The sequence below is a fragment of the Takifugu flavidus genome, chromosome 3 (assembly GCF_003711565.1).
Source record: "Takifugu flavidus isolate HTHZ2018 chromosome 3, ASM371156v2, whole genome shotgun sequence".
In the NCBI taxonomy this organism is placed as follows: Eukaryota; Metazoa; Chordata; class Actinopteri; order Tetraodontiformes; family Tetraodontidae; genus Takifugu; species Takifugu flavidus.
In genome coordinates, this window is record NC_079522.1 from 6,894,916 (window position 1) to 6,922,775 (window position 27,860).

A 27,860-nucleotide genomic window follows, 5' to 3' on the forward strand; every position below is an offset into this window, starting at 1 on the left:
CTTGGCCTAAATCAGCATAACTAAGATATTAACCTAACGATTAGACGACCCCCTAAGTATGATAATTTGTTTATCTATGATAGTAACTGGAACTACAGAATTAGTAACAATAAGCTTTTTCAAAGAGGTAGGTTTTAAGTCTGATCTTAAAAATAGAGATGGAGTCAGCCTCCCGTACCTGGACTGGGAGCTGGTTCCATAGCAGGGGGGCCTGATAGCTAAATGCTCGGCCCCCCATTCTACTCCTAGAGACTCTAGGAACCACAAGTAGACCAGCATTCTGAGAGCGGAGCGGTCTATTGGGCTGGTAAGGTGTCACTAGCTCCTCCGGGTAGGATGGAGCTAGGCCTCTGAGGACCTTGTAGGTCAGAAGAAGGATTTTTAAAATTATTCTAAATTTAATGGGCAGCCAATTCTATCATCAAAATTTTGGGACAGCCACCAGACCATGTACTGGACAAGGGCCAGCAAACTGAACAATTCTTCAATAGAAGAACAAATGATCATCCAAGGTGGACAATTAAGACAGCAGAAGAGTACGGGGTCGGTGACAAAGAGGATGTCTTCAACTGCTTTGATGATGTTGCGGGGATGCATGCGACTGGTCTGGACCTGTTTATGGATCTTTTGAAAAACCTGCTGCAGGTCGACCCCAACCAGCGAATTACGCCCGTGGAGGCTCTGCAGCAACTTGATGCCTTTTTCCTCAGCTTTATAATATAAAAACATTCAATACTTTTTATTTATTGACACCATATCTGGTTAATTGATGACTATAATTCTTTTGTTTTAAAAAAAAGCTGGTTAGTTCAACAAAGGTTCTGCAAATTAACAGTAAAACATTGCATAGAAAGTGTAATAAAGTGTGAATAAAGTGTTTTCCAGAGAACGAAATTTGGACATAGCATTTATTTGTTTTTAAAGTTTATAACAACTTCTGGATAACATAACATGAATTAAAAAAAAAAAAAAAGTCAAGAGAAAAAAAATGTAATGGCACCCCAGATTGACAAAATTAGAATCCAAAAAGCAGTCTTGGAAAAAAAAAGATAACAAGTAAATCACAGGACAATGTTTCTTCCTGTTTCTGAAACAGCTCATGCAGACATACAGTATCGCAGGAGTGTGTCCACCTGACATGGAGAGGAAACCTGAAAGACATCAACAATGTTCCACCTGTGTGAAGAATGGGTCAGTTTTAGGTCGAAATTCAAAGTTGGGAAAGTGGATTTAAAGGTTTAGGGACACAAAAAAGCACAATATCTCAGGCCCTCTTTTTACAGCAAAGCCCAGCACCTGGGAAAAAAAAAAAAAAGAATTGGGGGGCAAAAAGCTTTTTTTTAAAAAACCCATGGTTTTCTGAGGAGCCAGGATTCAATTAAAAACAACTTTTGTAACATTCCCCAATCACTAGACTACCTATATGAGTTCCCATGTATTTCCCATAGATTTGATAAATCTACATATTGAATACAAAATGTTTGTATTGATTGGTATTAAAATTCTAGACGACTCAAATGTTTTAGGGAAAATGGCTCTTTCTTTGCTCAGTAGTTAGCTTTATTTATTGGTGAAATGCCTGAACTTTGCACGTGAAAACAGCAAACATTCTTCTCCACAGCCAAATAAAGTTCATATAACTTTTATCCTCTTCTTTCAAATATATAATTATTATATATAAAATACTGTTTCATTCATAAAGCCTTTGTACAATATCTGAGTCGAGGTGTGTGTCAGTGAGTAATGAAGTGAATGAATGAATGAGTGCTTGTGTGGATGCATGTGAAATGTGTCAACGTGAGAATTTAAAAGAACCTGGAAAAATATCGCAAAACAAAGAACTGTTACAGATTTAAGCTCTAATACACTAAAAACAAAAAAGTGTTTTACACAATATACACATTTAATTACTTACAAAAAAAGAAAGATAAAGTAGGTGTAGGCTGTCCGTTAGAGGGCAGGCTACAGCAGGGTTAGTACCACCAATTGTAACATTAAACAACAGAAAACTGTACGGGAAAAGAGAACGTGTGATTGCTAAAAAAGAGATAGTAATAAAAAAAAGGCAGTCAGTCTCACTAAGGAAAGCTCATCGTCAGTGCATCTCTTGTATTGGATGTTCCGAAGTCAAAGTGCCGATTTGGTAACAGCGGAGTTCCTCCACTTATTATTATCATGGGTAAAAAAGGGGAAAAAAAAGTGATGGATTAATTCTGTCACATATTGTTGCACCGAAGACAGTAAAACTGAGTTTTGCTTTTGAGAGGAGTGGAAAAAAGACAGATTTCCTTTGAGGAAAGGAAGGAAAAACAATGAAAAATGCACTTTTGTCACATCCATTGTGGCACCATTTAGCGGATCTTTTTCTGCTTTCATTTTGAGGTACTTCGGAAGGAAAAACACACTAACTGTAAGATTTATTTGTCGTTTTTAAGCTGTGTTGCACAGTAGCACCATTATATTAAGTTGATTTTTTTCCCCCTAGGAAGACAATGCTCCAATGGAATTCAACCTTGACACCAAGACGACGGCCTATCCGTCGACGGGACAAACATCAAATCATCATCAGGTGTCCCCGGCAACTGTAGGTACGATGCCTTGTGCCGTTACGTCCTCCTCATGCAGACAACGCAACGGCTGACTCGTGTCCGGAGGTTACCCGCCTTGAGAGTCTCCGACTGGGGCTTCCTGTAGCGCCACAGGGAGGGTAGGAGGTTAAAATTGGCAGTTTATTCGGATGCTTGTTGAGCCTCATTGGCAGGAATCGATCTGTACCTGAACATCTCAGAGGGTTCTACAGTTGCCAGCCAGAAGCTGTAAGAGTTGCCGTAGTAGTTGCACGTCCCTCTTCCGTGGCACTCTATGAAAGGAGCACTGCGGAACTCCTCCAAGCAGGAACCAGGGGAGGCCAGAGCCTGACCGGAGCCCTCTGCACCAGCACTAGTGTGCTGTGGGGAAGAGGTTTAGTTAAACTCAGGTGGGATAACAGACGCAGCGCACGGTGTAAACAGGCAAAGGTGACTAATTTAACGTGTGGGTAAATATTCTGTCCTACCATCATGAAGGAATACCCGATCCATAGGGCTTCCCAATTCGCTGGACAAGTGGGAATCTGGATGGTCTGGCTGTGGACTGCAATCACCATGGCTGGAGCTTCACACACTGCACACCTACACACAAAAACCAGAACTCAGCACCCCACTTGCTGCTTCATCGAACTCTAGAATCCTGTCTCCCCCTCTGTACAGTACCTGCTGATGAAAGGCTTGATGCCCTCTCCTGTGATGGGGGCCATGGACATGGGCATAGGTTCGGGCGTGGACAGCCAATAGGAGTAGTCGTTGCGGGAGGCGAAGTTGCAGACGTTGTTTATGTTGCAGAACATGAAAGGCATGGTGCTGAACCTGCGCAGACAGCTGCCCGCCGTACCTGAAGCGCCAGATAGATCGGTTTGAGGGTACAATACCGTCACGTCTAAATCGTGTAACTGACTTTTCGGTATTGCGAAACTTCTAGGGGATTTCGAAACGCTTCATACCCAGGTCCTGGCCGTGCGCTCTCTCGTTGCCCTGCACGTAAAGCAGAGAGTATCCATCGTAGATGAGATTAGTCCCATCAGGACAGTACGGGACATCCTGAGCCTGACTATGTCGGGTTATGAGGAAGCCATGAGCTGCAGCCACTGATCCTGGAAGACCAGGAAGACCTTGTGGACCATCAGAGCCAGGAGGACCAGGGTATCCACGCTGACCTGAGATTCAAATACACATATGTTTTACAAAAGGAATCAAATTGTGTTTCTGTTTTTAGCTTTGACGTTCAGTTCCACTTACCAGATTGACCAGCAGGTCCAATGTCTCCCTTTCTGCCAGGTGGGCCAGCAAAACCAGGAGGACCCTCCAAGCCTGGATTCCCAGGTTCACCTGGTTGGCCTGAGTGCATCAAGCAACAAAGGTTCTTTTAAAAGATGACCATGTTTTGATGTTCTTGCAGTAAGATTGCTTCTCATGGGCCGAAACAGATGCACAGAACTTAAATTAGTCTTTATTTGTGCACCTGGAAGTCCGTCACGGCCAGGAGGACCAGGAGGTCCACGACTACCAGGCTGACCAGAGACACCAGGGGGTCCTCGTTCCCCCTTGACCACAATGGGAGCCGCAGATACACCTGGGTCACCAGGTGGGCCTAGAGATCAAATTCAAAGCAAAAGAGGATTCAAATTTGTATAATTTTTAATATTTTGCACCTGAAACTTAAATATTGAGAGAAATTAGAATTAGTTAACGCACCAATAGGCCCGATATCGCCGGTATCTCCAGGAAGGCCACTTGCACCAGGGAGTCCTGGGTCACCCTTTGGTCCTAACAAAATACAGATGAAACATTTTTGCTTAATTAGAGAATAAAATGAGTTCCTTTGTTGGTCCTTCCTTTCTTTTGAACCGTTTTGATTGTTTTGGACTGACCAGGGAATCCAGGTACACCAGGAAGGCCGATATCTCCCTTCAGACCTAGAGCTCCAGGAAGACCAGGGGAACCCTTGTGAGGAGGAGATCCAGGCAGTTAGGTCTCAGTTGTCATTTAATCTCGCCTAAATTGGGATAATCTTACCGGGATTCCTGGACTACCAGGATCTCCTTTCTGTCCAGTGAAGCCTGGCTGACCAGGAGCACCCGGGATACCCTTCTCTCCTTTGATGCCACCACTTCCTTGGGGCCCACGGGGGCCCTCTGGTCCAGGGGCACCTTTATACCCAGACATTGAAATAATATCTTACTATGTTATAATAATATAAGCTTACACAAGAAAGAAGCAAAACATTTTGCACAAATTGAATTTCAAAGAAAAAATTGCAATTTGTAACACTTAATTAATGAATACAAACAGCAACAGTTTTTAGGTTTTTGTGCAACAAAAGACAACTATAAATTAAAGTGTAGCTGTATATAAAAATAAAACCACACAGCCAAAGTAATGAACACTTAAAGAAGCAGAAAAAGAAAATCCAAATATTATTAATACACAACCTTGTTCCTTTGGGTGACACAAAGTTTAAAATCTGTCTGCAAATAACCCAAAATCAAAAGGTGGATTAATTGTTATTGTTAAATTATAGTGTAAATATGTGTTTGAGTGATTATATGCAGTGTTGTGTGTCCAGCCTTCTCCTGCGGGGTGAAAACAAAAGTCTGCGGTACATAAAACATCGGCCTTCTTTTCAGCCATGGCACATGTCAAAACCATCAAACCAGTAGAATCTAACCTGGAAGACCTAGGGTTCCCAGAAATCCCGGGGAAATCCGAGCCAGGTTCACAACACGGGGTAAAAAGGAGAGGATGTTTAGACAGATGAAACCGTCTTTATAAAGTCTCACAAGTGATACTGGACAAAGACCAGCACAATTAAATCTGTCCATGTTTGTTAAATCACAGGCAAGGAGATGATGAACACCCAACAACATCCTCAAATCTTAAAAGGTCTGCACCTTTGGGCAGTTGGAGGTCAGGCCTTCCCCACCACAGTGGACAGTGAGAGTGGGTGTCATTATTTGGATGGACTGAAGGGGGCGGCAGAGTGGCCTCATGATGTCTAATTCCTATGATTATATCTTCATGGCTCTCAGAAGATAAGGACAAGCCCATTGAGATGTTGAAGATGCTGCTGGGTGTCATAACACTATGCTACACAAATGCTGTGTGTATTATTGGTGATTTAATTACAGTATTTCAATCCTGGAAACTTTAATTCAGTGTTGGGTGAGTTAGTTATGTGGTGTTCTTTTTTTTGGTGCTCTGAAATTAAAAGATTTTTGAAGGCTATGTATTTTTTTCTTCCGCATTAGATGACATGCTAATGGTGCCTTTTAAATATTTGTGGTGCTTACTTGAAACAGGTGTCGTTTATTACCATCAGGGTGCAAGAAGAGTGAAAAAGGGTCGTCATTACAACGGAAATTCATTTTGAAAGAAGGAAGTTGAGATTCACTGATCAACCAGAGTGGTAACCGAATCAACAGGAGCTACTGTGAGGAACATGCAGGAGAAGAAGTCTGGACTCCGTTCATCTGACCTGTGGGACCTGCGGCAGTCGGAGGCATGATGTATCATCATGTGACGAGGCGGGGCCGCACCACAGCGGGTGAGGCCAGGCCAAAAGAAATGGGGGTAAATGTACATTTCATTTCATTACTTGGAAAAATAGAAACACGTTTGCATCTTCCTATCCGCCCGACATAACGCTGCCCTGTGGTCAGTGCTTTAATTTAAAGCTTTGCTGTCAATTCGCAGGATGAATAAATATCTTGTTCTGGCTTTTTCCAGGACTGTCCACTCGTTCTCAGCGTTATGTTTGGCTTGATTTTAATCTGTGCCATTGGTGTAGTGGGCATGATCATGCAGATGATTGATTGGTAGGACAAAACACACTGAGCGCAGCTAAAAGCCAACACACTCAACAATATTCAACATTTGCTTATTTTATGGTTATACTGGAGAGCTTCATTATACTGGAGAATTTCATACTGGAGGGCCACGTCATAAAGTGGGCAGAGCAGCGGTTCCAATATAACTCACACAGATCGTGCAGTGTATCTTAGCGTTTATCGTTAAACCCTGTTAGCTACTCAGTCGCTAATGTCAAACTCAGTGTTGAGTGGTTTAGACTCCTGCTACACTCAGCTGCTTTTTACCAAAGTTTCTCACACACATTGTACATAGATGAGGTCGGGACGATGGATCGAGCATTCACATGAATGTGCACGTACAAACACGCAACTTCAGGGCTGTGGAGAAATGGTAGATTACTTCCCCCCATGAGAGGACAAAGGGACACAAGCAGGCTGATGAGGACATAGGAGGACAGGTGGACGGATGGAGTCATCTCATGTGTCACGGTGGGATTGGTGAGTGTGTGAGAAGCTTCCCCGCCACTTGTGCACAGAAAACTTCATCATCTGTGCTCGGTGTTGCTGAAAGTGACCGGACATACGGTGCTCAGACAATGACCCCGTTGGTGGTGACTGGTGCGGTAATGTCCCATGCAAATCAACTGACAGATGGAGCATTTACATTTAAAGTGCAGGGTGGTTGTTTTTTATTTTCCTTCATCTGCTGTCTGGTTTTCAGAGGCGAGATGAACCAAATCATCTTGATTTACAGTCCATAGCTACTTTTTAGACTTTGTAGCAAATGTTGCCATTGATTAGCTTTCCTACCAAAAACCAGGCAGCAATGATGTTTGGTGTTTGTTAGCACATACTGAACCCAAGCACTTTACCTGGTCTTCCCAGGGGTCCAGGGGGTCCTGGGAGTCCCTTGGGGCCTTGCAAAGCTACTCCTGGAGATCCAGGTGGGCCACTGCTACCTGGTGGACCGGGAGGACCAGGGAAACCAGCCTCTCCTTTTGTGCCTGGGAAACCTGGAACACCAGATGGGCCGGGGAGACCTGGGTCTCCCTTTGCACCTTTAAGCACAATCAGAGGTAGAGTAGACATTGTGTCAGTGATGAGGCCCCAATCACAAATAAAAGGGTTGTCGAAACTAGATGGTTACCTGGCAACCCTGGACGTCCAGATGGGCCGGGGCCACCATATCCTGGAAGTCCTGAAATAAAAACGGATCAACTTTTTACCTGCCTATCAGATAAAAATATCTTATGTTAAGGAATTTCATGAGGAGATGCTGCCAAACCTGGCTCTCCTTTGATTCCAGCGGGTCCAGGGATTCCATCGCGACCTGCCTGACCCTTCTCTCCGGGCGAACCTGGTCCTCCCGGTCGGCCAGATTCTCCTGGTCTACCAGGGGCTCCATTTAGACCTGGTCCACCAGGTCCACCATCTTGACCTTTTGGACCGGGGATACCAGGGGGACCTGACAGGAAGTGAAAAGTTACTTCTGCTGTTTCAAGGTAGCACCTGGGGGTCGGTGTTTTAGCTCATCTACGCAGATTTGCAGTCCACATTTAATAAGAGTTAAGGTGTCGGTTACCTTGAAATCCTGGTAAGCCAGGATCACCTTTAGCACCTGGTCCTCCTGGCAAACCTGGTAGGCCTGATGCTCCTGGTGTCCCCTTAAGTCCAGGACTTCCTGGGAATCCTGGTTGGCCTGGTTCGCCCTATGAAAATCACACATATATGAATACACTATTTCTTTTTTGTAAATGAGAATCATCAATGGCTGTTACCCACCTTGAGTCCGGGTGGTCCGGGTGGTCCAACTCCAACAGATCCTGGCTCACCTTTGGCGCCATTGAAACCAGGTGCACCTGGCTGTCCAGGTGATCCAGGTCTACCAGGCTGACCTGGGAGACCCTTTTGCCCGAGTGGTCCTGTGACATCATCAAAGTGCAATGTCAGGATTTACAGACCTGGAAGACCCAAAACATAGTTGAAGGGGGGATTCAACCATACCAGGTAATCCCATTTCTCCCATGCCTCCTTTAAGTCCTGGTGCTCCGGGACCACCTGGGCCTCCCGGAAACCCAGGATCCCCTTTAGGACCTGCACCCAGACAGAAACAGCATATCTGGCAGGTCATTCCTGTGTATCATGTCTGAATGCGTGATTGCCCTGACTTAAATCCATACCTGGTGGTCCAGGAAGTCCGGGGCGTCCATCTGATCCAGCAAGACCTGGATCACCAGGGAGACCGGAGATTCCTTTCTGACCAGGACCACCGGGTATACCTGTAGACGTGAAAGAACAAACATAACAAGTGTGCCGTTTTGTCACCAATTGTTCATATTTGGGTGTTTGGGGGCAACAGCCAGAAGTGTTTGTGGCAGTACCTGGAAGGCCGGGGTCTCCTTTGGTTCCCTTTGTAACCGATGGTGGCAGGGTGGCTCCTGGGGGTCCCTGAAGACCAGGATCACCTCTTTCTCCTTTACCACCAGGAATGCCGGGTGTTCCATCTCTTCCAGGGAATCCAGATTCACCTAAATAGGAGGATAAGACACATAAGTCAGCATTGTACCCTCAGCAAGATCATTTTTTTCTTCTCTGTCACATTCAATAATAAAGAGATATTCAATTTCTAATATTGTTTCCAGATTGATCGTTTTGAAAACTTAGGCGAGTACCTTTAAATCCAGGGCCACCAGGCAACCCTGGCCCTCCTGGTCCTCCAGGAGGGCCTGGAGGTCCAATGGGACCTGTGTCTCCTTTCTGACCTGCAGCCAGTCAAACATCATTGATTACAGCGACAGGATGTGGCATAAAATAAAAAATGTAACATCATTCTTCTCCCTGTTATCGGCAAGTCCGGTGTTCGCATCCCATAATGACTCATGTCACAGATCAATGATTGTTGAAGCTTAGCCTACCTGGCCCTCCAGGCACACCATCCCGTCCAGGTCCCCCAGGAGGTCCCGGGATTCCGGTAGGTCCTGGAGAACCTGGGAAACCTGGACTTCCTCTATCTCCGGGCAGACCTGGGATATCTAATCCCGGAGGACCGGGGTCTCCCTTTGCTCCGTTTGAACCAGGGAATCCTGTAACAATTATGGTCAAACCTCAGTTTTCAGACAGAAGCAACATAGTTTCAAACACGAGAGACAATCTCGGGGAAACATTTCCATCAGCTTCTCGGAAGAAGGTCGGAGGCTCCGACGATTTGAGCCCCAAAACCAAATAACAAGTAAAAAAAAAAAAGCAGGATCAAGATACTGTGTTCCTGGTAGGCAGCAAATCCCAAACACAAACATGAAATAATGAAAGAACACGCGTCGCCACTAAATGGCCGCCAACCGCACCGGTACCGAGTCACCATACCTTTCTCGCCTTGGCATCCGAGTGTCGCAGGTAAGGGGATGGCGTGTTTCAAAGCGAAGGGCGGAGCCAAACAGGAGATGAGAACAGATTATAATGCTTTAAATGCATTAAAACATCTAGACCAGGCATGGGCAAACTAAGGCCCGGGGGCCACACGCGGCCCGTTAAATGTTTTAATCCGGCCCGCCAAACTTGAAAAATTAAATGAATAAACCTTGTTAATGTTAAATTTTCACTGCAATTCTGGTGTTTTTCCACTAGAAAAAAGACAGTCAGGAGGAGAGTGATGGTGATATCCTGAAGGATAACAGAACTTTCAGTGCTTTAAAATAGAAATGGTTATTAATTTTTTTTAAAAAGGCACAGTTTATTCATTTGATTTTAAGTGTTTTAAGACTCATTCCAAAGTCAGATATTTTGTTGTAATGCTTCTCTTCATTTTCATTTGAAATTAAAGCACATGTTTTCTCCATATCCCAAGATGTGTATTTTTTCTCCAATGAGGTGAGGTTACCAAAGCACTCCATCCATCCATCTGCTCCTGGTCCGGCCCCTTTGTCAAATGTTAGAACCCATTGTGGCCCACGAATCAAAATGTTTGCCCACCCCTGATCTAGACGGAGCTCTTTCTCCCCCACACTCAACGTGCACGGAGGCTCGTGCTCAGAGTGCTTTCACTGATTGTGTTAGTCTGCGTGTCCAAATACAGGAAGAGCAGCGTGAGGTTAAAGCCGCGACGCTTCGGGGAGCGCTGGGACAACCGCTCGTGAAGCTGAATCCGGTGCGTTCGTGAACAAAGCGTGAGATTTGGTGGTCAAGCTGTAGCCAAAAAAAAAGAAAAAAGTAGTTCCCCGCATCAGACCGATACCGTTAGAGTTGATGCGCGTTTAGGACCAAAGCCCTCGACACAGTTGGGTGCTCATCTGCTTCACATGGAAAGTGTGCAAGGAACTGGTTTTGAATCCTAGAGCCAGACCTCAACCCTAAACCCACGTCACCGCCACAGGCTCAGAACATGAAGAATTGGGAGCTCATGCACGGCTCAGTTACATTCTTTTGATACAGTTCATGCAGATAATAACGTTATTATTACGTTCCGATTGCTATTGGCTCCAAGTGTCTTACCTGGTGGTCCTATTGGGCCAGGGGGTCCAGTTGGACCAGGTGGGCCCAGTGATCCAATGACAGGGGATCCAGGAGGACCACGAGCTCCAGGAATACCAGGTGTACCAGGCTCACCTGCTCACACACAGCAGGCCACCATCCAATCAGATTGTGCAGGGAGTTTAAATCATTGTTTTTGATCTTTAACACGCAGGAGTCGGGGAAAGAGGCTACCTTTGGAGCCCGGAGCACCATCAAATCCAGATCGTCCGGGTGAACCAGGGCCGCCGGGGAACCCGGGGTCTCCCTTCGGTCCAGACACACCTTTAGGTCCAGGTACTCCTGGTATACCTGGAGGTCCAGGCAGACCAAAGCCAGGCTCTCCCTGTCACAGACAGCACCAGGTTCAATGTGCCTGATCACAGCCCCACTTCAGCCATTCGAAATAGCAAAGTTGCTATCATCCATCCACGTTCACCTTGAGTCCAGGTAATCCAGGGGATCCTGGGCGCCCATCAACACCTGGTCTGCCTGGTCCTGCCGGAGCTCCAGGCTGTCCGGGGATTCCTGGGAATCCTGTGGGGAAGGAAAAAACAGAGGTAAAGATGGAAGAGGAACACAAGAGGAGAAGTAGGATTCAATTTGTGAAGAAAGTGTGGGAGTGGGTATACCTTTAAGTCCTGGGGGTCCTGGAAGGCCAATGCCTGGGAGTCCCGGTTCACCCTTGGATCCTGGTAAACCAGGGAAACCAGGCTGCCCAGGTTGACCGGGGTTACCTGATAACAGCACATTGCAAAATTAAAGTCAGACAACAGAAACATATAGCTGGAGTTACAGGTTAGCAGGGGGATGTTATTACTCGTCTACCTGGTGGGCCTGATAGACCTGGCTCTCCATCTTGTCCTCGGGGGCCTGGCTGACCTTTCTCAGCTATCGACAGGCCTGGCTCACCTTTGGCACCTGCAAAGGTTGGTTCATTATACACCGAGTTAACGTTCCCTCCATCTTTTAGTTCATGCATCTATGTGGTCATAACCTTAACCTGTTTAATGAAAACTGTGAAATGTTGAAACTCTTCTCTTACCAGGTGCACCAGGTCCTCCGGGTCTTCCTGAGACACCCTGGACACCTTTCTCTCCTGAAGGACCTGGGGGTCCGAAGCCAGGAGGTCCTGGAGGACCTCTGTCTCCAGGAATACCGCGGACACCTGGTTCACCAGGCGATCCACGTTCGCCTTTCACTTGCAGAGATCCCTGTGGAGCCATTATTCATTACAAAATGGACTCCGAGTTGAGAGAGTAAAGAACGAGTGGAGGACCACTTACAGGAGTTCCTTTTGGCCCTGGGAGTCCAGGTTGTCCGTCACGACCAGGACGGCCGTCCAAACCAGGAAGACCAGGTGGCCCAGGGAAGCCGGTGTCACCTTTCTCTCCTCTGGCACCGGGCACTGGGAGGGAATCACCCGGGTCTCCTTTTTCTCCAGGGAATCCCGGAGCACCTTGAGGTCCAGGAGAACCCTGAAGAAGAAACAGAATTAATTCCCTGACTTTCATCTTTTAATTTTTGGCGTAATTAATTGACTGAGTGACCAAAAATAGGATTTCAGTCTGGGAAAGGAAAATGTTCTCACAGGAGGTCCAACAGCACCAGGAGTTCCTGGAAATCCTAATTCTCCTTTACCGCCTTTAACACCAGGAGATCCTAAAGGACCGAACACATCCAGGAAAGATTAAAAACTAGAATGCGCTCACACATCAGGAACAGCTGATTCAACACAATGTCTTGAAAGGAGCAGTTACCAGGGTATCCAGATGGTCCTGGAGGTCCTGGGGGTCCTGGGATGCCACTGCTACCACCAAAACAGTTCACACAGGTGGCGCCTTTCTCACCTGAAGGCAGGAGCGATGTTATTTTTTAAAATCCTAAATGTAATTTAAAAACGGCCGTCCGGCATTTCACACCTTTCTGGCCCGTCTCTCCTGGGTATCCCCTCTCTCCCTGTACGCCAGGACGTCCAGGCTCTCCGGCAACACAATTCTGTCCGGTGGAAAACCCTGGAGGTCCGGGTGGGCCTTGTGGACCCGGGAAACCTGGGGGTCCAGAACGTCCAGGGGGACCTGGCAAAGGAATTGCTGGATTGCCCGGTTCTCCTTTCTGTCCCCTCTCCCCTGGGAAGCCTGGTGGTCCGGGTTGACCACCACCACCGATGGCTGGGAGTCCTGGTGGTCCTGGAGGTCCAGTAAAACCTGACGAGGACAGGCAGACAACGTTAAGATGAGTCAATCGCTGCTAATTTCTGTAAAATGAGATTAGAAACAAAACACATTCTTACCCGGTGGTCCTCTTTCTCCTTTGGATCCAGGTCCTCCAGGGTATCCAGGTTCACCTTTAGGACCCACTCGACTTCCTGTCGGTCCACCTATCACCTGGAGGAATAATAAAGCCGTCAGGACACCAAAGTGGACAATGCCTCCACCTGGTGGTCATAATCGTACACTGCACCAAAACGCTTTTTAACATCAAGGTTCAAGACACATGTGGAGCTCAAATTTGCTTACTTGCAAAATATATCATCATTCATTAAGTAAAAATAAAAATATAAGAGTTTAATTGAGGCTTTAGTGAGGAAATTAATAAATTCACTACATACCACTCCTGGTGGTCCAGGGTAGCCACGGTCACCCTTTAGTCCCTAAAATCACATGAAATGTGTTAAACCTGTCAAAAATATATTCAAATGTATTAAAAATATATAGTTATTTGTACTCTTTCTCCATCTCTGCCTGGTGGGCCAGGAAGGCCTCCTTCTCCCTTTGGTCCCTGGTGACAGAGAAGTTAGAATTCCTGAGTAAAAGTCCTGATTTTTTTGGAGTCACCTTCCATGGTGAAATATTCTGGTGAAACATTAGGCCAGTGGCAGAACTCACAGGAAATCCTGGAGAACCAGGGTCGCCATCTTTGCCTGGTTTTCCCTGCAGATAGAACAAAAGAGGTGTTGAGCTCACGGTAGACCACAAACCTTTACATCATGGATCGAGCAAACGTGGGCCTGCGACAGCTTTGATATTGTGTCCTAGAAAGCAAAGTTTCTAATATGAGGATTCCAAGTTCTCCTAAATGTTTTCAGAGGGATGCTGCAGCATGTTGGTGCTATTGGAGCACTCACTCGTTTGCCTGGTTCTCCTGGTTCTCCCTTCTCTCCTTTCTCTCCACCTGAGGGGCCCTGCAAAGACAAATACATGCATTATCAGCACGTATGGCTCTGGGACCCGGAGGGGTTGCCATCAGTACAGCAGAACCTTTACCGACAGGTTCCTGTGACATTAGCGGGCAGGTACTTACAGGGGGTCCTGGATATCCTGGATCGCCTCGTGGACCTGGAGCTCCAGGGTCACCCTAAAGAGAACGCACATGAGACCCAATCGAAAATGGTGCAGAGCGATGGATACGAGATTCAATTATTAACTCATAACACCAAAAGAGGAAGAAAAACTGCTTTAATCTGTTGATGAAGAGCGTGGGTTCATGAATGTACAGTCAGAACAAGTATTGCACATCCTGCTATGAAAATAACCGATCTGAAGATCGGCACTTGGTTTGCAGCACTACCTTGTCCCCTCTCTGAATCTCAGTCTCAGGTGGTCTCTGTTGTTCCCCAACTTGTCCTGGAGGACCAGGAGGGCCTGCCAAACCTGGATCACCCTGATTTGGACATGAACATGGGAAAATAGTTCATGATCAATGAGGGTGGACAGAGAGCATCCTTGAAAGACAAGAGGAAGTAATAATAACTACAGGGAGCTTACCTTCTCTCCTTTAGGTCCTTGGAAGTTTAAGCCCATATTTCCCTGTTGGGGATAGTGGATCAACTCTGCATCATTAATCAAATCCATAGCAAAAAAAACCCGAGAACTTGTTGACTTGTTTCACAGAGAGACAGAATCCGTCCTTCTGGAAGACGAACTCACCTTTGGTCCGGGGAGACCGGGAGGACCTGGAGGACCCTGAAAAACGCCGGAGAAACAAAGCCGGTGGTAAAAACACCACATGAAAAATGACCCGAGGCGCGCTGATCAGCAGCTATCTTTACCTCGTAACCTCGAGGACCTGGAGGGCCGAGTGGACCTTGCAAACCAGAGTTGCCGGGTGGACCCTGACAAAGACACAAGACAAAAACAATTATTCCTATTCTTAGAAACATTTTTAAAATACCCCATAATGACCTTGAATTTTCTTTAAAAAAAAAAAACAATGCTAAAATTGATGAATACTCACTGGAAGCCCTGGCAAACCAGGCAGCCCCACTGCTCCTTTCTCTCCAAAACGGTTGGTTATGAACACCTCTCCTGGGTCACCCTAGACGCATTTATATATAATTTAGTTAATAAAAAATGCACTAGTTTAAATTAAAAAAGGGGGTTCCAGAAAATCAAACAGGCATTATCATCTGACATGCAAAGTTTGAAAATCGGAATATTAATTCCACTTAGGAGCGCCCTCTTGTGGACGAATCTATTTGACACACTGTGTTGTGGCCGGCCACTCCCTGATAAAAGGGAAGAAATGTAAAAATATCTTTACAAATTCATTTAAAAAATGCCAGTTTTGCCAAGAAGCGTGTGCCTACATGCAATATGAATTAAATAAACTACATTTCCACAAAATGACTCCACTTCAGTGAGTTTCCACAGACCAACTCGCCTCATTTCCATAAGAATGCGGCATGTGTACGATTGCCAGGGCAACTTAATAAGTGTGTGGCCAATCAGGGTAGCAGAATTTTATGGTCTTGGGGTGCTAAAAAATGATCACCCTCCATGAAAATCGTGGTTGAAACAAAACTTGTAGGATGGCGGCGAAAATAAAGAGGACGGTGCTGCTTCCACCGAGTTGGGTAAGATCCTTATTTGTCTGATATTGTATTGTACCCTTCTTTTATGAAGCATGGAGCTTTAGGCAATGACATTGTTCATTAACTTGATATTGTTGAATTGCAGTTGTTGTCTGACTGTTAATTTGGATTCTTAAATGCCTTGTTTTTAAGCACCCTGACACTCACTTTTTGTCCTGGAAGACCAGGTGGACCCTAGAAAGAAGAGAGAGGAAGAGAGACAATGATTGCCATGTTCATTACTGTGACAACACCTTCCTGCTCTAAAGAAGCCCACCAGCAGTCCTTGTGGTCCGGGGAATCCGGAATTTCCTGGCAGACCCCTGTCCCCCTTGAGAAGAAGATGAAGAATTAGCTTGCAGCATGGGCTTGCATGTCCAAGCAGTACTAGACAGGTCTGAGCTCAATATTTATGTTTTTTAAAGATACCTTTGTACCGTTGCATCCAGGAACTCCTCTTGGTCCTGGAGGTCCATCCTGGCCTGGCAGACCCTGATAATCAACAGGTTAAAAAAAAAGATACTTTAGATGCTACCCGGAGCATTGGGGGAAAGCCACAAGAGGAAAATGAGATCAAAACAGGAAGATATTGAGTGATGCAAAAACTCACAGGAAGCCCTGGTGTTCCTGGAAAACCTGGTAATCCAGAAGGTCCCTGTCAGGAGGTAAACAATGACGTCACTTAGTTGATTTGGCCTGCACCTTGACTATAGGCTTTAAAATAAGGTGACGCCTGCTGGTCGGGAAAGGTACTACAAGTCAGCCCTGCATTTACCTGTCCAGGTTCTCCTGCCCACCCACCATAAGGATGGATAGATGTCAAATATGAAAGTAAAAATCAAATGAGCTGAAGAAAACCCATTTGGAAAAGAGGTTTCACAGAAATACTTACTCTTATTCCTTTTGGGCCACCTGGTCCTGAAGGTCCATCGCTACCCTACAATAACGAAGAGATTATCACTGATTGCAGTTGCGTTGCAAATATTATGATCGTGATTTTTAGAACCTACCTTCTCTCCTCTGGGTCCAATCTGACCTTCAGGCCCGGGGAATCCTGGAAGGCCTGGCGGTCCTGTGAGCCCTGGGAAACCCCGCTCACCCTGGGAACAGTCACAGATACACATGAAACATTACTTTAGCCATCGCTGCAGATTTCTGTAGTCTCATATGTGAGTGCACATTGTTATCGCAAAGCTTTTGAGGAGAAATGGCCCTTTACAGGTTACAATGAAGACATTGAGGAGCTGGAGGTCTAAAAAATGCACAATATAATGCCAATAAAATCAAAATATTCCACCATTTTTGCAGTTTGGACCTGTGTTGGTTCATCACGATTGTTACCTTGGCTCCTTTGACCCCACTGCAATCACATTTGGATCCCACACATCCGTGGCATGCCTGCACGCAAACAAAGCACAAGTTGCCATTTGGATCTTTCAAAACATCAACCACGAGTGTTTGTCTTCATTGGGGCGTGAAGAAAGAAGCTGATTCTGAGGACATCTCTGTGTTTATTCCCGGTTTGTTCGGCAATGAGACACAAGATGCTCAACACCCCCTTTAAAAAAAAACAACAACCCAAAATATCTGAAATAAAACAAACTCCTCAACAGGTGAGAACGCCATTTGGGATCATAGCGAAAGGAAGGGAGGTGTGGGAGTGTCAGGCCGCTAAGACTTTTCCCATGCCTGTTGACACAGCAGATGCCAGATGGGCCGGCATGCATGCCAGGCATCCAAGTTGTGGGAAAGACAGAGCAAGGACAGACAGCGCAGCGTTTTCCCAACTGTCCTTTGGGCTTATGAATAATGAGGTGAATGAATAAAAGCCTCGCGGCCAGGGGTCGAGCGAGGGGCAGGGCTCTGCGGCACTTTCCCGCTAAAGCGTTCCTGTGCGCTTCCCAGGCGCCTCCACGGGCAGTTGCGTGTTTAATTCCCACTGAAAGCGTGGCACAGATGTCAAAATTAGGAGCGGACACATGCATGCGTGTAGGTGTTTTCACAACCCCCCAATCTCCAGATTAGCCTCTGGTCTGCTTCAGCTCAATGCCGTCTGTTCTCCCACGCCCAGGTCGTCTCCTTCATCTTTCTTTCTGCTGCCGTTCCTTCCTGTCTTCTCCACACTCATCACAATCCGGGTGTTATTCATGCGAGCTATTCCTTTAAAGGCGTGATGCAACTCAGGCTGATCATGTCGCTGCACGGCGAGTTTAAGATCAAAGAACCTTGTCGCATCGTCAAACCCACCCACAAATGCTACATCAAAGACACTGCCGATCAAAGGCTGATAAAGCCTTTATGTCTGCAAATGTTACAAATAAAATCAACTTGTGTATCCAACTTATCCAGCAGAAAGAGGAAAAAGCAAATCTAAAACAGCAGCAAAAACATGGGAGCTTTTACAAACAAAGTTGATGTCCACCAGTCCAGAGAAGACGACTGTAAATTACTAGGAAAGCAACGCCGTGTGGTCAAGGTTCTAGGGGAAGGAGGCTTTGGTCAAGTTTTAAAATGTTGCAACCTTGAAACAGGAACCATGGAGGCCGTGAAGGTAATGAAGAGCCGCACTGGTGTTATTGAAAAGGCAAAGCATGAAATCCAAATCCTGAAGCAGCTGCGGCGCCTGGATCCCAACACACGTCACGTAGTCCGATTTAACAGCTTTTTCTTCAACATGGAAGACATCTGCCTGAGCTTTGAGTTCCTGGACGTGGACCTACACGCCTACATCTGCGAGACGAGGCTGTACGAAACGGGTCTCCCTCTACCAGAGGTCAGACACATAATGGAACAACTCGTCATGGCTCTTCACCAGTTAAAAACCATCGGGATCATACATGTGGACATTAAACCAGGAAATGTCATGATTGTGGACCGCCATGAAAAGCCACTGCGAGTAAAGTTAGTGGACTTTGGTGGGGCCCAGATGTCCGGCAATGTTGACTTTGAGACCTGCATTTGCACCCAGATGTACAGCGCTCCAGAGGTGCTCCTGCGGTCTGAGATGAACGAGGCTTTGGACATGTGGTCTTTGGGGGTTACTGCTTTCGAACTGGCTGTTGGAACACCAATGTTTCCATACAGGAGGCGTTACAGATTACTAAATTCTATCATCAAAATTTTGGGACAGCCACCAGACCATGTACTGGACAAGGGCCAGCAAACCAAACAATTCTTCAATAGAAAAACGAACGATCATCCAAGCTGGACAATTAAGACAGCAGAAGAGTACGGGGTCAGTGACAAAGAGGATGTCTTCAACTGCTTTGATGATGTTGCGGGGATGCTATCAGTTCTGCAAGAACATGCGACTGGTCTGGACCTGTTTATAGATCTTTTGAAAAACATGCTGCAGGTCGACCCCAACCAGCGAATTACGCCCGTGGAGGCTCTGCAGCATCTGTTCTTCACTGTAAAAGAGGAAAAAGCAAAAGAATTAGAAACTACTTCAAAGGATCCATGTATGGAGAACATTCCAGACATCCAGACAAACTATGCAGTGGACCAGCTGGTAAAACCAGAACACGTCCAACCAGAGACAGTTGTCTCTCAGGAGAACCCTGCAGAGGTCCAGCCAGACAACTCTGGTGAAGACCAGCTGAACGATGGGTTCCAGACAGAGGACAACACCTTGAACTATAACTGCTTTGTTAATACCCTAAGGACGGTCGGACAGATCATTTATAGGACAGATCATTTTGACTGGTTTGGCGGTTTTTAACTGTCCGCCCTGAAAATTTCAATTGGGTTGGCACCACAAACCAGGATGGCTGCAAAAAATAAAAGCCCTTCTTCAGGTAACCCCAACGCCTGTGTGTAGATCAACTTGATGCCCTTTTCCTCAGCTTTATAATATAAAAACATTCAATACTTTTTATTTATCGACACCATATCTGGTTAATTGATTACTATAATTCTTTGGTTAAAAAAAGCTGGTTAGTGCAACAAAGGTTCTGCAAATTAACAGTAAAACATTGCATAGAAAGTGTAATAAAGTGTGAATAAAGTGTTTTCCAGAGAACGAAATTTGGACATAGCATTTATTTGTTTTTAAAGTTTATAACAACTCCTGGATAACATAACATGAATTAAAAAAAAAAAAGTCAAGAGAAAAAAAAATGTAATGGCACCCCAGATTGAGAATCAGGAGAACCCTGCAGAGGTCCAGCCAGACAACTCTGGAGAAGACCAGCGGAATGTCCTGCATGAAGTCCAGATGGAGGACAACGCCACAAATTGTTGCTGGCCTGTGCTACAGAGATGGTTCATTTTGCCTGGTTTGAAGCATTTTAACGGAACATGTCATCAGAGTTGGCTTCAAACTTGTGGGTCATGGTGGTTGATGCGGTGCTTTTTTTCCTCTGAGGGTTATGCACCTAAAAATCATCTCTTTCTCTCTTTCGCTCCCTCCATTCTGTGCCTTCCCTCGTTCTGCCCATTCAACACTGATAAGGCCAGTAATCCACTTAGAAAGGTCAGTGAGCTGTTGGTATTTGCTCCTCTCTCCCCCTCAGCGGTTTTACCTCAGTCCATCTTTTCCATCGCGCCTTCCCAGTACTCTGCCTATGCAGTGCACGCTAAGGCGCCACTAGGTGGCAGTATCGGGCAATAATCAGTTACGTGGCGCTGCGTAATCATTGATTTATGTTAAAAAGTATTTATTTATAAAATAAAGTATAATAAAGTATTTATAAAAGTATTTCAGTCATCAATATGAGGGAAAATATAGGTATTAAAGCAGGCTGGCTGCCTATCAAAGCAGACATCAGCCTAAAGAAAGGGTTTATATTGCTGTTTGCTGAATTTATTCTTGACTCTTATAAAGTCTTCCAGAAAGTACAAAACTGATCACTGCATGCTAAGACACGCAAGATGCATCAAAGAAGCAAGCAGGAAAACATGCACGAAGGGGTTAGACTTGCAGACTGGAATTCCCCCATCATCAAGGAATGAAAATTAGACAGCTATACATTCAGTAACCCTAACACCTGTGTGTTCCCATTGGAATAAAAATACTGCCTCAAAGTTCGTTTGGGTGCAATTGTTCATTTTCGACTGAATGCGAATCCAGGGATCCATTAAGGCCCAGGACGTTTTCACTTAAGACACTCGCATACATGTAAAATACCCTGGGGACACGTGAGGAGAAGCACCAGCTTTTTTGCGTGTCCATCATGAGATAATTGAGTTCCACTGAATCGGATCTATTGGCACAAAATAATGTTATAGCTCAGGGGTTTGAATTCCTTTCACCTTGAGAGCTGTGACAACCCAGCCCTGCCCTGCCCCGGCCCAGCCCTGCCCTGTCTAATGCAGGTTTGAACACGCCCGCCTCCCTCGCTGTTCCACATGCATCGCCACCATAGCTACGGGCAACAAGAAAATAAGAGACAGCGTGCCAGGCGATTGTGGGGCCAGGAGGCAGCGGCTGATGCATAAGAGTTGGAAAGAAGACACAATACACCTTTGGAATGATTGTTAAATCACTGGTTTGATTGCAGTGATTCTGAAATGCATTCGGGTTGGATTAGCTTTGGAGCCAGACAGATCGCAATAAAGTTAAATGGAGGAAACGTAAATGTGCCAACATTTGCATCATGAAGGTGTGTCAGTGTTTAGATGAGCTACAGCATGTCCTTAATATTTACCCAGGAGCTTTCTGGTACAGATAAAGCAGGTATTTATACATTTGGAGGACATTAATCTGCTCATTTGACAATCCTCCATTTTATTATTTTTTTTTTTACAAATGGCAATGACTTGATTCTATCAAGATTTCCTGACAAATCTCTGTTTTAATTCACTTTACCTTTAAAAATGTTTGAAAAGACACACTGACTGAAATAAACGGAGCGGAGCGAAGTTTAAAAAAAAGGGGGGTGCTGAAAACGCAACGACTTGCAGTTAGGGGTTTCCACCATCGGGTGGCGGCAGTGAGACAATAACTCGCCTTTATTCTACCTATTTTTCACAGCTGGAACTGCTTCGCCAACCCGTCAGTCCTGACGGATTTGATCAGTTCTGAGAGAGCAAGCACTTAATCTGCACTTCATCACCCTTCACCAGCCCCAAATGGGACTTGGAAAGACAAAATTCTGGGAGCTCTTACTTTCTCTATTCACTGTGTATCTTGCTCCACTGACAAAAACCAAAAGAGGACAGGTAAGCACGCCCACTCATATGTGTAGTACATACAGTGTCTATCCGAATTCTCCAACATGGAAACATACACCTTGTTCTGTGCTGCACATTATCTGCATGCTAAAGGCTTAGCTGCATGCCAGTGGACAGTGGATTATCTGAGACTTTCCATCTTAGACGCACATATTCAAGAATGCAGTGGTGCTAAAAGACCTTATTTGCGACCTTATTTGCAAGTTAAGGGAAAAAAGGCATCTCATCCTGGACATTGGCTGAAAGAGTCATGTCCTTTCCCTGTGGTTTTGAGGGAAACCTCGTTTTCCCCTCAGTGCAGTGATGGAATAAACGTGTGAGAGCATTGAAAGAGGTGAGCGAAGGAGAGAAAATCAAGAAGGATGAGAGAAGCAGGCAGCTTCCCACAGTGCCCGGGGCTGAATTCCGCCGCAGCGCTCATGTTTCCACGTGTGCTGTTGTGCGAAACGCTGCAGTCATAACATCTTTTTTTTTTGGGAGGGGCCTCTACACATTTCCAGGCGTACAATCGCCTGTATCGCAGGATCCACAAACAATAAACCATAAACAACCTGTTGGTTACGGCGGGTTAGTGCTATCGTTCCTCGACATCGGCGTCTTGGACAAACATGGGATTGCGGTGGTTGATGCGGGATGAAAAGATTAGGAGCTAGAGAAAGGGCACTTTGTTTTTAAAAAAAGGGTGTCTGCCCTTCAGAGAATCGGGTGAGGTCATCAAGGTGCATTCAAAGAAATCCCTGATAAAATTGTGCTTCGAAAGTTAGAACCTAAACACTGCAGGTGCATCGATTAAAACCACCTTTATCTTTGAGATAAAGCCAAAATTTCGGCCCTCACTTCTCTTTCCCAGACAATACATGCTACATTTCTGAGTTTCGGTGCTCCAGCGGAGCCCCAGAGCAACACTGAGTTAGCTCGGCCAGGAGGAGAAAAAGGATCGGAGTAATGCTGTTTGACAAAAAGAGGTCAAACGACGACGGAAAGGGAGGGAGCTGAGGAGGACGGTGCGTCTTGTGATGTATCCGTGTCGATGGACTCAGGCATGTACGACTGGGAATGTGTGGGAAAACAGAAATGAAGTTACCCCTAAAGGTACCCACGCATGCTTTTGAAGCTTATATGTAATCGAATTAATCTCAGCCGTCTCGTTTAGGTTGTCAAGCCTTCTACACAAACTTCTACCACGGTGATTTGTTCCTGACGTTGCCTGGCGACACCAATCGGTCACAGAGACCTGTCGTTGCTGTCGACAATGTACAGAGGACGCAGTGTTGCCGTTTCTGACATTTTATAATATCAATAAGATCAGCCAGCACCGGACCACCCAGGAAGTGCTTTGAGTGTCACATTCTTCTGACTGACTTCGAGCAGGACATATGCATCGCGGAGCACCCTGGTGGCTCGCTTCTGCAACTGCGCCTCTTTCCTCAGCCAAATCCCTAATGAAGCCTCTCTGACTACTGTAATGTGGAGAGGAGAGTAACTTTCAGTATGACCTCTGGATGTTGGAAGGAAAGAGATGTCAAAACAACATTATAATGGGAGAGTGAGAAAAAACACGTGTCCGAAACCTCTGACGAAACAGTTGGTAAATCAAGAAGACTCCAGCAAACACCCCATGTTTACTTTACCCTTAACTCTCAACAAGGGCAGAGAGGGAGAGAGGAAGGATAACGGAGGTGATAATGGGGTTTGAATGTAGGTGACAGAAAGATTTTAGCCCACTACTACTGCTGCTGCTCTTTACTCGGCCCTGTTATTGACTCACAATCTCCATTTTTCTGCTATTCCATGATGACTATGGAAAAGAGGATGAAGAAGAGCAGAGGGATGAGAGGGGGGAGGAGGAGGAGGAAGAGAGAGGAGACAGGAGTAATTAGCTGTCTAAATATCTTTTGTCAACCCCTCTGCATTTTTGTCCCCCTGTCAAGCTGCCTAACATTTCAGGTCTTTAACACCACAGTGCCACACATGCACAAACACGTGCGCACGGACACACTACTGAACACTGACACTGAAACTAAAAAAGCTTGGGTCTTTTTTCAACCCAGGACTGCGGCATACAAGAGGCTCAAACTAACAGATATGTTATTTATCTTCTCAACTGTTGCACCAAAAGATCAATAATTACAATTATTGCTATTTATCACCTATATAATATATGACGTAGGAGGGGGAGGAACGGTGAGGGAGGTGGAAAAATGTCTGCAGCTCAGTTGCTAGATTAATCTCTGTAATCTGACAATCTCAGGATGTTTTGACTACACAGAACGAGGGAGACTCAACCTAGAATGTGATCCGCATGAGTGGGGCAGGGAACCCGGGAGGCTATGGCTGGTTGTGCAAAGTGTGTGTGTATGTGTGCGCACACAAGAGGATGCATCAAATTAAATGTGTGTTTGTGGTTTGTGTGCCATGACGGCTTCAAAGGAAAAGCCCCAGGTATACATTACGGCTGAACTCCCTCACCTGGCTGCGAGGAGATTTATATCTGGAGGAGGACCATTCTCTCTCTCACACACACACACACACACACACTAACAAAGTCATAGTTTTCTCAAGGAGGAAAACTTAATTTAAAGTGTTAAGTGACCAGTGATACAGCAGGGCGCATCTTCTGGAATTCCGGTGGGAATGTATGATTGGTATACAAGTAGTGCCCACTAGGGGGACTCAGTGAGAACTAGCATGGACATAAGCAGGACTGCTAGGAGTACGGTGTGACTTGTATATGTTTGTGTGTGTCAAAGAGATTTCTTTCATTCACTTCTTCCATTCTTTCCACAGGTCCTCCTCAGCTTTTCCCGACCAAAGTCAGAAAACTTGAAAAACTTTTTCAAGGACTTGAAAAAAAGCCCTACAACAACCTTTCAAACTGCCCTTCCTCATCCTTGTCATCCTCCTGACTTCTCCATGGCAACAGTAAAATCCACTGTTAGGCACATAAACTGACACACTCGCTCAAATCTGGACAGTTGTCTCGCACCAGAAGGATCAGATCACTGCACAAGTAACCAAAATAACAGAGTTTCTCACATCCTGAGTACCGGCTGGTTTGACACGCCCAGTTAGTGGGCGTGGCGTTCAGCAGCATGCGCTCATGAATTATTAATCAACTCATGAATATTCATAATCACGTGTTAATATTTCAGGAGATTCTTATCCTGATCAATTAGAACTCTGCGGTTTGGCGATACAGCTGCGTAAAAACGAGCTGGGACAGCTGCAGCCGGAGATAAGGTTAAAGGCATGCAGGGCGCACAGGGGCCAAACGGGCTGACCCACACATTCAAATTTAATAGAAAAATGACATCTTGGTCGCAGGATGTGAGACCCTGTCAGCGATGTGTCATTTGGGCGCTTTCGCGTCAGTCGCGTAAATAAGGGAATAGATGCAACTGCAGGGTGTCGCTGCAATAAATCAAGACAGTGCAGAAATGATGCACTTTTAAGTTAGGGAAGATCTTCATCAGCAGGCGCGCAGGGTTTTGGTTTCACCTTCTGATGGCATAAACCAGAATTTAGGACGCATCCAGGCAGTGTTTGAGAAACGTTGGGCGTCCGGGTACGAGACAAAAAAAACGTCCGGCGGCTCGCATGAAACTGCACAGAGAGCTCGGTGGTTCCCGTCGTTGAACAGCGCAATAAAAGGCACAAATGAGTGGCTGTAACAGACTTCAGCCTGTAGTTATTATTTTCACTGCAACGACAACAAAACGGAAACGACGAGGTGATTATAATTAGAGAACAAGGATACGCACTAAAAAAAGAAGAAAAGAAGTAGCCCCTCTATTTATAAACCTGTGCTGGAAGAGCCAGTGGTGTTTCTCCGGCACCGAGTCTCCCCGGTTCTTTCTGTTCATATCTGGTTGCGCGCAACAAGTGCAAAAAAGTTGGGGGAAAGCGGGGAAAGAAAGGAGAAGAACCGCACTTACCGCAGAGTCGGACCGCTGCACCGCGACGCACAGGGCGAAGACGAGCAGAGGCAGGCTCTTCAAGTTTTTATTCATCTTTGGGACAATAAATAAATGGTCCGCCTGCGTTAACACTTGAATCTACAGCTCTCTACTCGGATGCCATAACCCTGCTGCCCTCCCGGACGCACACGGGCCCTTACTGAAAAAGAACTATCAAGGGGAAAACCTCGTCTTCACGGCGTGTTGGCTGCTGTGGTGCTCGCAGAGGATCCCGCTGGTCCAGGCTCTGGCACCGTGCGCCTCTGCAGTCCCCCTCTCTAAACTTTTTCTCTTCTCAACTTGCAAACCTGCCCCAGCCGGAACTACTTCCCACTCCAAGGGCGCACTGATATCAGCCCCCACGCACCTACACCTAGCGCCAATATTCCTCTAAAAAACTCTTTTGACAAATTTCGACTACAATAGGAGCCCAAAATACGCAGAAAGCGAGCGACCTGATTCCATGTCACTGTCTACAAACACTAAGTAATTTGATTTACTCTGATAAAGGTGGGATTTCGCGCGCGCGGATGGATATGGGTCGTTCCTCCTGCGTTCCTACGACAAATCCTCCCCAGCGCCCTAGGCTGCCCAAAATGCGTTCACATTAAACCTTTATTTGACATCTTCTATACGCCCAGACTTGTAACATTCCTGTCAGATTATTGAAGCCCGAATGCTAGTTTTTCAGTCTTGACGGATTGGTATTGCTGGCACGGAAAAGACAAAAGAAAATCACCGTTGAGCTTCCCCCACTCTTAAAGCATATTAAGTTAGATTGCAATTTAACTTTCCTGGCGTTAAACGTGAAAATCCCAGGGTTGGATAAAAAAAAACCTAGCACTTGTCTTTAATTCTTTTGGACTCATCATCCAGAAATCTTTGCTAAAATGGCACAGGATTAGAAATCAACTCAAATGAAGTGAGGTTAAGACCTGTTTGAAGAGATAAAAATCGCTGTCCATCCACATTCATGTATTTTTCTAGGTTTCTTCCATCAGCATCTTTAAAAGCAAAGGATCCTCGGGGATAATGTATAAGAATGTTTGTCAATTTAATAATTGCAATTGTTTCATAATTTGAAGATGCAAAAAACCCAAATGTTACAGGTCCCAGGTCAAAGCCCTGTGGTTCACCACAGCTAAAAACAGCACCACCATAGCAACGGAGACTCAAGTTAGTTAAATCATGAGTCATGACCGTACACATGAGCTTTCAACAGGATCTGTCAAAAGATAAATTAACATGTTGTGACCAACAGACATGAAGTCTCGCTCAGGCCAACTGGAACTAAAATAGAGCATCTGTGAGCTAAAACTGGACTGTTTGCAACCCGAGTAAGCCGGTGTCTGCACCAGGTTACAGCAGTGGACAAACTGGTGGTCTATAAACAAGGTTCTTCAATTGATCTCCTTTTTTAAACAGATAGGACCACTCAGCTGTTTGTAGCTACCCCACCACTTAAATGTTACGGGATTGTATCTCAAACAATAAGGCCATTTATTGAGTTATTTCATACAGGCTATGACTAAATTGTAACAGACTTTCATCTGATCGTTCTGTTTATGTTTATATGTCATTAACGCAGGCAATAAAACTTCTCTTTCCTGGGTTTTCCCTTGTTTTTTCTCAGGTTTGAGCAAATGTCCGGCGCCTCAGCAGCAGCAGCAGCTGTCGCAGGTTCTTTATCTGCGCTCTGCTCTCAGAAACCTGTAGCAGCAGCCAGCCACAGGTCTGGAGGGATGATTGACAGGCGTTGGCCCCGCCTCCCCTGCTGCTGTGCTGCGCTGCTGAGTTGGGGCGCAACAACGCGGAGAGCGCAGCAGCGATCTCACCGCTGCAACTTTGGTGAGTTGGATAAGCTCCACTTTATAAAGAAAGAAATCTCCCAGGAGCGGAGTTTCTGTGTTTCAGCGCCCGGTTCGGCGTGCGTGCGTGTTCGGCGGCGGGACTACTTTATCTCTCCCTT

The 27,860-nt window shown here is 45.7% G+C and overlaps 2 protein-coding genes across 7 annotated transcripts in view; one reads left to right on the forward strand and one right to left on the reverse strand.

Annotated features, from left to right (window-relative positions):
* Window positions 1-894: 894 nt before the first annotated feature.
* Window positions 895-26,183, reverse strand: col4a5 (collagen, type IV, alpha 5 (Alport syndrome)). The gene is made up of 49 exons (XM_057026003.1): window positions 25,871-26,183; window positions 17,103-17,159; window positions 16,772-16,861; window positions 16,654-16,698; window positions 16,372-16,416; window positions 16,191-16,253; window positions 16,039-16,092; window positions 15,930-15,956; window positions 15,146-15,226; window positions 14,961-15,023; window positions 14,839-14,874; window positions 14,677-14,718; window positions 14,480-14,572; window positions 14,213-14,266; window positions 14,037-14,093; window positions 13,798-13,842; window positions 13,637-13,690; window positions 13,521-13,562; window positions 13,203-13,296; window positions 12,832-13,116; window positions 12,670-12,759; window positions 12,501-12,571; window positions 12,196-12,387; window positions 11,955-12,123; window positions 11,738-11,830; window positions 11,542-11,646; window positions 11,349-11,446; window positions 11,105-11,255; window positions 10,892-11,005; window positions 9,319-9,486; window positions 9,076-9,165; window positions 8,785-8,931; window positions 8,584-8,682; window positions 8,408-8,497; window positions 8,186-8,325; window positions 7,986-8,112; window positions 7,689-7,868; window positions 7,551-7,601; window positions 7,276-7,461; window positions 4,611-4,744; window positions 4,466-4,538; window positions 4,290-4,361; window positions 4,057-4,185; window positions 3,834-3,932; window positions 3,539-3,751; window positions 3,252-3,429; window positions 3,056-3,170; window positions 2,776-2,948; window positions 895-2,688 (listed from the first exon to the last, which is right to left on the reverse strand). Exons 1-49 carry the CDS (start codon window positions 25,943-25,945, stop codon window positions 2,607-2,609), a joined length of 5,031 nt encoding a protein of 1,676 aa, XP_056881983.1. The 5' UTR covers window positions 25,946-26,183; the 3' UTR covers window positions 895-2,606.
* Window positions 26,184-27,608: 1,425 nt separating this feature from the next.
* Window positions 27,609-27,860, forward strand: part of col4a6 (collagen, type IV, alpha 6) — a 58,775-nt gene continuing 58,523 nt past the window's right edge. For 4 of the 6 annotated variants that reach the window (XM_057025997.1, XM_057025999.1, XM_057026000.1 and 1 more), the window contains exon 1: window positions 27,609-27,739. The gene's annotated coding sequence lies outside the window, so the exon portion shown is untranslated. The remainder of the gene's footprint in view (window positions 27,740-27,860) is intronic. The other 2 variants (XM_057025998.1, XM_057026002.1) reach the window with 1 other exon arrangement.

Bases quoted from the DNA above. Each gene is read 5' to 3' on its own strand.
- col4a5 (XM_057026003.1), bottom strand. From the start codon at position 25,945: ATGAATAAAAACTTGAAGAGCCTGCCTCTGCTCGTCTTCGCCCTGTGC. The intron at 9,166-9,318 runs GTAGGCTAAGCT...GACTGGCTGCAG, and splicing joins TGGTGTGCCTGGAGGGCCAG to GTCAGAAAGGAGACACAGGT. The intron at 4,362-4,465 runs GTCAGTCCAAAA...GTATTTTGTTAG, and splicing joins TGGTGTACCTGGATTCCCTG to GACCAAAGGGTGACCCAGGA.